Source organism: Onychostruthus taczanowskii, unplaced genomic scaffold (genome assembly GCF_017590055.1).
Source record: "Onychostruthus taczanowskii isolate IOZ18803 unplaced genomic scaffold, ASM1759005v1 scaffold63, whole genome shotgun sequence".
NCBI classification, from domain to species: Eukaryota; Metazoa; Chordata; class Aves; order Passeriformes; family Passeridae; genus Onychostruthus; species Onychostruthus taczanowskii.
In genome coordinates this window covers 4,778,857-4,787,319 of record NW_024504012.1, presented here as the reverse complement: position 1 = coordinate 4,787,319, position 8,463 = coordinate 4,778,857, and the positions used below count along the sequence as shown (strand labels likewise).

General features: G+C 54.9%; 1 protein-coding gene across 3 annotated transcripts; it reads right to left on the bottom strand.

Annotated features, from left to right (window-relative positions):
• Positions 1-1,026: 1,026 nt before the first annotated feature.
• HSD17B7 (hydroxysteroid 17-beta dehydrogenase 7) lies at positions 1,027-7,966 on the bottom strand. 3 transcript variants are annotated; one of them, XM_041420198.1, is made up of 9 exons: positions 7,545-7,965; positions 6,950-7,153; positions 6,748-6,840; positions 5,794-5,908; positions 5,141-5,335; positions 4,144-4,248; positions 3,054-3,110; positions 2,416-2,514; positions 1,027-1,999 (listed from the first exon to the last, which is right to left on the bottom strand). In XM_041420198.1, exons 1-9 carry the CDS (start codon positions 7,811-7,813, stop codon positions 1,904-1,906), a joined length of 1,233 nt encoding a protein of 410 aa, XP_041276132.1. In that variant the 5' UTR covers positions 7,814-7,965; the 3' UTR covers positions 1,027-1,903. The 3 variants fall into 3 exon arrangements, 2 of the variants coding, with proteins under 2 accessions (XP_041276132.1, XP_041276133.1); XM_041420199.1 differs by lacking the exon at positions 7,545-7,965 and adding an exon at positions 7,247-7,296; XR_005953820.1 differs by having other exon boundaries at positions 1,929-1,999; positions 2,190-2,514; positions 7,545-7,966.
• Between the last annotated feature and the right edge of the window lie 497 nt (positions 7,967-8,463).

The following is an 8,463-nucleotide window of genomic DNA, read 5'->3' as shown; positions in this document are numbered from 1 at the left end:
TCTCAGCCCAGAGAGAAAATGAGGCAGGGATAGCAAATGAATGAGTGCCTCTGCATTTGGGGTAGGGGAGAATCCTAAAGGTGGAGGTGGTGAATGTTACCTGCTACAGCCCAGGGCAGAAGCACAGCAAAGCTCAAGGTACTCATCTACAAGCAACCAAGGAAACGTGCTTCATCTCCTCCAGAACCAGGAGCCAAGGACTGCTGCAGGACGGTGTGGGGAAGAGAACCAGCCACTGACTCTCCTGTGGAGAAGGGAAGGCACTCCACCAGAAACAGAGGGGTTGGGTCCCAGGGTGTTTTAGGACACAGCTGAACAAAGCCACAGAATCCAGATCTGGTGCCGGGACCAGCTTTTAAATTAACACCCACATAAGCACAGCCCAGTCTGCTTCACAGCTCTGAACTGCTCCAGCCACAGCTGAGGGCAGCACCACCCCACCATGGCCAGCTCCTCATTCTGTTCTACCGCCAGGCCAAAACCCCGTACATTCCTACCCACACCAGCGCCAGTGGACTCGGGTCTTCACACCAGGCTGAGCTGGAAGGGTCTCCTCAGCCCAAACTCAAGACTGAGACATGTCTGCTGCCAGCCCTGCAGGTTTCCCACCAGAGCCCTGAGCCCCTCTGTGGGCACCCTGGGCGGAGGCAGCAGCTGGCACGCAGCACAGCCTCCCGCCAGCAGCGCCAGGGCAGCGCCCGGCTCCCCTGCCAGGGAGCAACAACCCCGTCATGGCATGACACAGCACCAGAGACATCTCCCAAGAGCCTAAGGCTGGGAAATAGACTTCCCACAGGTGCTCAGCACACAAAACCACACTGAAGTATTCAGAAATCACTCATGTCTTTCCTTAACTAAAGAAATAGGCCAAAAAGGTGGTTAACAGCTCTTCTGTGGCACAGAGACTCCACACTTCCCAGGTATGCACAGATTTACGGCACAAGGCAACAAATGAAATTTCCTTCCAAGCCTCCAAGCAAAAGTAGATGAGTATTGGAGTAAAAACACCACTGCATCAAGGACAACTCAATTTCAGTCATTTATTCATTACAGCACTTGAAGTTACGTGGTGGCAGGTACATGGTGAAGGTCTCCAGATAAACAACAGGAAGAATGGTTGGTACAATAGATATATATAAAAAGAGTTAAATAGATAAAACAAGATGGTAACCTCTCACTCTTGCCCTAAACAGAGCAGACTGGCCCTGAGTCCAGGTTAACAGCATCCTTTCAAGCCAGTCATGGTTAAAACCCTCAAGTGCCCATACCCAGGGGACAGTAAGGCATCTGTTCTCACAGTTGAGGCAGGTGTGTGCTTCTCAGGCCAGCTCTTCAGGAGCTTGGCTTCAGCTGCTGTGCAGACCCTGCCTGCCAGTAAGGTTCAATGTCTTTGAGCAGGTCTGTAGAGCCAGCCCAGCTTTGGTGAACAAGTGTAAGGGCAGCCCTGCTGAAGGTGAGCCTTCAAGTACATCAGGATCAGCCACAGGTGATGTGTTTGAGCCATCTGCAAGCACCAGCAGAGCCAAGATGCAGCGCAACACCCCAGACTGCTGCCTTTACTGCACTGAGCCAGATGGAAACCACAAGTTCTGAGGCTGTTCCTGAACCACACACAGTTCAGTCATGCTTCTGCAAGACACCGCTTTGCAACTGTGTTAAGACAGACTCTGCCTGCTCGAGGTCTCCAGTTTTACGCCAAAAGAAAAATCCCATAGCAAAAGGTCTAAGTATTTCTCTTCAGTTTTCACACTTCCATTTTCAGGAACTGTTCACCTTCTGTCGAGAAGGAAGATTGTGTCTGAAGCCATGTGCCTGCAGAACAGCTGGCAACACAGGTAGCACCAGAATGAAGAAACCCCACGTTACTGATACAAGACTCTCACCCCACTGAGACCAGCTTTACTTAATCTAAGAGATCATGGTATTTCTCTAGAGTCTGCTCCTCCAGTTCCAACAGCTTCTGGTAAAATTTCTCAGCAGTGTCTTCATCCACATCCATCTGGAAGGCAAGGAAACAGCACTGTGAGACCATCACCCCGGTGGTAGCCAGTGCAGACAGCGGGGGCAGCTCTGGGGATAAGCACGGTGCATTTCCAGAGCTTCTACCTTCACAAACAGCCAGCTAAAGACATCTGTCACCAGGGCATAAGCCAGAACACATTTTGGGGAAGTATCATTACACACTTAACCTGTTCTGATCATCACTTCCATTGTCTTCCAGACTCCAGCCTAAGCCAGGAGTTACTCTAGGAAACACTGCAGATAACCCCACATCCCTTCCTGGTACTTAGCATTCAACAAGCATCTTCCTTCCACTCCAGGCACACGACACCCTTGGCACCAGCCCTCCTACACAAAGCAGATGGCAGACCCCCAGCCAAGCCCCCTGCAGCAGGAAGCTCCCTCTCCATTGACCTTTCGAGGCTCCACGTAGCATCTTCCCAGTCCAGAAGTACAGCTGTGGTATTTGACAAGAGAATCCAGGTACTCTGGCTTCTGTTTGAACAGCCACACCTGGGAAGAACAGCACAAAGTTGTACAAGTCCAGCACACACTGTCCCAGCCACGACTGGGAAAGACCTGACTGCCAGCAGCACGGGAGAAGACACCACAGGTGCTCCCACCAAGCAGGGGAAGATGTGATATGTAAAGTTCTGGGCTGGCTCCTTCAGATGTGACCCACCTGAGCCAAGAGTAATGGAGGTTTCTGCTGAAGCAGTTCAGCATGGCTGAACTTGCTCCCACTGTGCTTGAGACACGCTGTGCCCCCCATCACCCACCTCCATCCCCTGTGCTGCACATCATTCTCCATGGTCAGGATGTTTTTTCCCAAAATCATTTATTTTATGGGTACTGGATGAAGGTCCTAGAGCTCCATGTGGCTGAGCAGCCCTGGGCACAGCTTCTTCCCCACACTCACTGCTGTGTGGTATTTGGGGGTCAAGTACAGCTCCTACCCACCAGCCTTGCTGAGTGGCTCTTTGCTCCAGCCACAAGACCCCAGAAGCTACTCAGAAGGAAGCAATGTGAAAATCAAGTTATGAACTACTTACGTGAGCTTCTGCTCCGTTATAGGGTGTCAGAGTATAAGTTTTGGCAAAAAATCGGATCTGAGGGGAAAAGAAGGACATGGCAGAGTTTGTACTGTGGCCCAATGTTTGTTGGCAAGCCCTGAGGAGCCCAAACACTCCAGATAATCTACCAGAGGTACAAATGCTTCTCAGACTGGGCAATAAGTAACACAGCACACCGCCTAAAGCATCCCTTTATCACCACAAACTGCTTTCTGGAGCCCCCCAGCAAGTCAGCAAGTGTCACTCCATGGTCCCACACAGAGTTCACCCCAAGGCAGGAGCAACAGGCCACACACACCTTGCAGGTGCCTCTTCTGGAAGGGTCTCAAGGGCAGGAATGGCAGGAGACAGAGGGGACCTGCAGGACTGCCAGCTTTGAGGATAACTGAGAAGGCATTGCCTCTCTGCTGCCAGGAGAAATGTGATCCACCAGGATCAGCTGCTGCTACTGGGACAGCTTAAGATGAAAGGCCACTCCTGCAGCAAGAGCATCAAGGCTCAGAGCAGGCAGCCTTCAGGGACAGAACTGCAGTGAACCTGAAAAGCTGAAGCCCAGAGGAGGAAAGGCAAGGAAACTTCTTGGGAAGCAGAAGGAGAGGCAATAGAGAGCAGGAAGCTTTGCTTTTCATAGGGTTGGAAATCAAAAAAACAACACTGCCTTCTAGAGGAATGAAAAGCACACACTGGAAAACTGGTTGTTCTAGAAATGAACGGCACCTCAAAGCACAGGAGCCAAGCTGGGGCCACATCCTGAGCTCTGCTGCCAGCAAGCTAATGGTGTTTCACAATCCCAAACAGAACTGGCCAGCCTTCCAAGGGGAGCTTTGACAAACACTGCTGCAGCTGAAGGGCCTAACCCTGCCCCTCTGCAGAGTCCAGCACCAAACCTCCAAACTCAGCTTGGAAGCTGGGGCCCCAAGATGAGAAGGTTTACAGAGGGCCCAGCCTGCCCAGCCCAACAGAAGGAAGACATCTGTACCAACACAGGCAGCAAGGAGCCAGAAGTGTGCTGTACATCACTTGCAGTGAAGCGTGTCACAGCCCAAAACCAGCCAGGATATCCACTCACCAACCACATGATGGGCATCAGCAGCTTCCACAGAAAAACAGGCAAAATTCTGTATGTCATGTTTGACATAACGAGCCCAGGACAAACAACACTGGAATATAGACCCTGCAGAGAAGAAACCAAGTCAGTGTGCAATTACACCACAGTTAAAAGAATGGGTCACGCTCCTTCCCTCCCAGTACTCCTCAGCCAGAGAGGGTGTGCACAGACATCAGACTGTGATACTCCACTAAGTACCAGAGCAGAGACCAATTAGAGGTAGTGATTTTAAGAGGTCCAAATTGGAAAGGTTTGTGTTAGATGCAAGCCCATTACAAACCCCCAGGGTAGAAAATGCAGCCTCCTGGTGTAATCTCCAAGCAGCTCAGCAGCCACAGCAGATATTCCACAAATTACAGTCCACTTGGACTAAAGACTACATCTTCTTTAATATGTAAGAGCTCAGCCTTTTAGGACTAAACCATTTTCTCCAGAAGTGTTTGAGAATGGCAAAACCACTGCTGGACCAGGGCTGCAGCTGCCAGCACAAGCCATCAATCCCCCAGGACAGGGAAGGCAGGTTGCTTGTACAGCTCACTGGCAAACCAGAGCCACAGCACAGAGCCATCAGCAGAGCCTGCAGCTCCAGTGCTTGCAGGCAGCATGGCCAGAGCAGCCCCGTGCTGACAGGCAGGGAACCTGAAAAAGCAGAGGCCCTTTGCTCTTTAACATCAATTCTGATCTAAAGAGAACAGCTTGCAAGGTAAGCGCCACTCCCACAATCTCCCGCTCTGGGAGGTTTTTCTGGCAAGAATTCCAGAATCTGGCAATCTCTCTGCCAGATTCTCTACCCCCTACACCACCAGTTCAACCTCAGCCATGTTTAGTTCTTACCTGTGCACTAAGGAATGCATCAGATTGCTATGAGGGAATGAATGCAACTAGGTAACAACAATGTCATGCTAATTACAAACAGTAGCAGCTTATTAGGTTTCTGCAACACAAACCCCATCATCACCTGGTCATTAAATTTCCTGTTCAGAACCACACTTGTCAGGTCAGTAGCATATTTAGAGGAACTGTATGACTCCTGCCCCTTGGCATGCTGATAGTCAGAGAGGCTGAAGGCAGACTCCCTGGCATTGCTGGAGGAGGTCCAGATGAGTCGTGAGGGCTTCTCGTTACCACAGAGTAGAGACTGAAGCTGACGAACCTGGAAAAGGAATTGTTAACTTATTTAACACAGCAGTTTCCCAGTCTTAGGGTGTAACTTTACAGCACCTAAGACTGTGAGCTTTTCTCAGCTCTCTCAGCCAGCTTTTCCTAGACTACCAAAAGCAGACACTTGTATGAGCAGCTGTCATTCTGCTGGACAGCTCAGTTGAGCCCCTCAGAATTTTAATACAGCCAACCCTTATGATTTGTCCTGGATGGAGATCTACATATGATTGACTTCTATCTTCTGGCTCACAAAATTATAATAAACTCTTGCAACAAAAGTTACCATTTATTGCTATTTCAACAAATGTCAAGGCCTTTGCCCTGTCATTCTTTATCGATCAGGCTGCAGCCTCCATCAGCATCTGAACCTGTGAGCTCTGTACTGCCCAGATCCATCCCTACGCGCATCAAATATCAGACTGAGGGTTCAATCTTCACACGAAGCCTCACCAGCATAAAGTGTCCAAAGAGATTGGTAGCAAACACCTCCTGAAGCCCATCTCCATTCAGCCTGTCCGTCTGGGTCATGATGCCTTCCGCAGTGGTCAGCATGTGGAGCACCTTCCTGGAAGCCAAGAACAGGAGTTAGTGAGGAACACTGCCAGGGGGAATCCACCACTCCCCCACTTCAGCCCTTCAGCAGTAGCCCTCACCTCACGGGCTCTGCACAGCTTCACCTTCAAGGGCAACATTAAACCATGAAAAAAATAGATGGGAAAGGTCTAGAGAGTATCCCAGGCCCTTTATTTGCAAGTGCCTTGATACTGACTAGACGAGAGAAGACTTATCCCTTCCTTCACTTTCCCATGGTCAAGTACTGTTAAAAACACATGCCTCATCTCATGCTCAGATAACTTAAGCTCCAGCACTGAGCCAAGCCCTCAGGCCATGCCTAATGCAGGCAAGGAAACCAGTTTGGCACCAGTGCTCAACAGCCCAGCAGCTCTGTTAGACTCACCCAGGTCACTGCTCCTCAGCTCAGCCTCCCCGTGCTGCCTACACACCAACCACGAGCTTCACAAAATACTGGGAGCCACAGCTATGAGCAGCTACAGAAACCTACGCTGGCATCACAACAACAGTAAGGAGACCCAGACTTCACCACAGCAGCATCTCCCATGCAGTGGCAGGGGCTGCAAGCTTTGGGTGACCTCCTGCCCTCCCCACGAGCCCAGCGGGCCTCACAGCAGGGAGCAGAAGCGGCACCGAGTGCCCTGCACCACTCCAGCACGGCACTCAGCCGACAAACCCACCCCACACAAGAGTGCACCCCAGGGATGTGCTCTGTCCCACACCAGGGAGGGAGATAGGCTCCTCAGCACGGAACCCACGGGCACATCTCGCCGGTGCCAGCACCCCGTGCCCGCCACAGGCGGGGCTGGAAGCCCCGGCCACATCTCCTACCCGGTGAGGAGACCGTGCCAGAGAGCCTTGAAGTTCACGTGCGGGTTGGGCATGATCCCAGCGTTGAGGTAGACAAAGTCCAGGCGCTGAAACCTGCGTGGAGAAGAGCACAGGAGCGGCGGTCGGAGGGGGTGCGAGTGCCCGGTGGGGCGCAGCGCGGGCAGGGGGTGTCCGATGGGGGCAGACCCCACAGACCCCATACCTGCAGCGGAGCTCACGGGCGGCCCGCAGGACGGAGGCCAGGTTACCCAGGTCCACCTCCACGGTGGACACCTGGGCGGCGGGGTGGGTGGCCAGGATGAGGTCCCGCGTGGCTTCGCTCTTCTGCTCGTTGCGGCAGGCGATGCACAGGTGGATGCGGCCATCCTCCTCCAGCAGCCGCTGGCACAGCGCCAGCCCCACACCGCTGCAACGGGATGGTGTCAGAGAGAGCCCGGCCCGGCCCGGCCCGGCCCAGCCCAGCCCGGCCCAGCCCGGCCCGGCCCGCAGTGCCGCTCACCCGCTCGCACCGGTCACCAGCACCACGCGCTCCATCACTGCCCCGCGCCCGCCGCCCCCACCCTATAAGCGCTGCGCGCGCCCGGCCCCGCCCCGCCCGGCCCCGCAGCCAATCGGCGTGCGGCAGGGGGGCGGGGCCAATGCCGCCGGTGGCGTGATGGTGAGCCGAGTCCGGGGGGCGGGGCCACAGGGACGCGCCCGTGACCACGCCCCCCAGGGACTTGCGTAGGTCACGCCTACATCGTGTTGACCACGCCCCTTCCGCACAGGGCCCGCCCCCTCCGCAGAGAGCCCCCCACCGAGGAAGGCAGAAGTGCCCAGCCGGCCGCCGTTCCCTGGCGGGGAGGTCTGGGTGCGCAGACCCCAACGGGAGACCTGGCGGGGTCCCAGCGGGAGCAGGGCATGGACACACCGGACCCCACAGCTGCCCCCCAGACCCCCCAGCCGTGCAGATCGTGCGGAGTGCCCGGGCAGTGGGAGCTGCAGATGTGCCCCAGTGCTCCCAGCCTGCAGAGGCGCCGCTGGGATGGGCCACAACGCAGGCAGAGGGACACGGGTTCCGTGGCATGAACAAAGCCCGTCCTCGTCTTGCACGCTCAGCAGGGATGAGACATCCATCCTCTGTCGCAGCCAGGAGGAGCACGCGGGACACCAGCCGCTCTCTGCGGGGCACAGCCCGCCATCCCTGCCCTCCCCTCTCCCGACCCGCGGGCCTGCCCCGGCCGTGCTGCAGGACGTGTGCTGCCGTGGATGCTAAGCCTCCGAGCATCCTCCCTCCCACCCGCTGGCGTGGGTCAGCCAGCTGCTCTCTTGATTATCCTTGCTCCAGCGCTCAGGCTGTTTCCTGTGTTCCACACCACATCCCGGCACACAGTGCAGCTACGGAGCCCCGGGGTGCCCTGGGGCAGGCGAGCTGAGCTGCCTGCAGAGCGCCACAAGGAAACCATGCAGCCACATCACATACCGAGTGTCTCTTCAGCGGGTTGGCCCCTACACATAGGTGCATCTACTGAATATACACATGCCTTAGCCATGGGATACTGGGAGCTGCGCCACGCGCGCCTGCTGGTGCTGAACTAGTGCGTACAAAAGTGTGGAGGGCTCCGTGGACCCTCCAAGTCCGCAGTTCCTCCTGCCCAGCCACAGGAGGGTCCGAGTCTGGGGCGTGGTGGGTCACCTGCCAGGGCACGTGGCTTTGGACCTGCCCGGTTTGCTCAA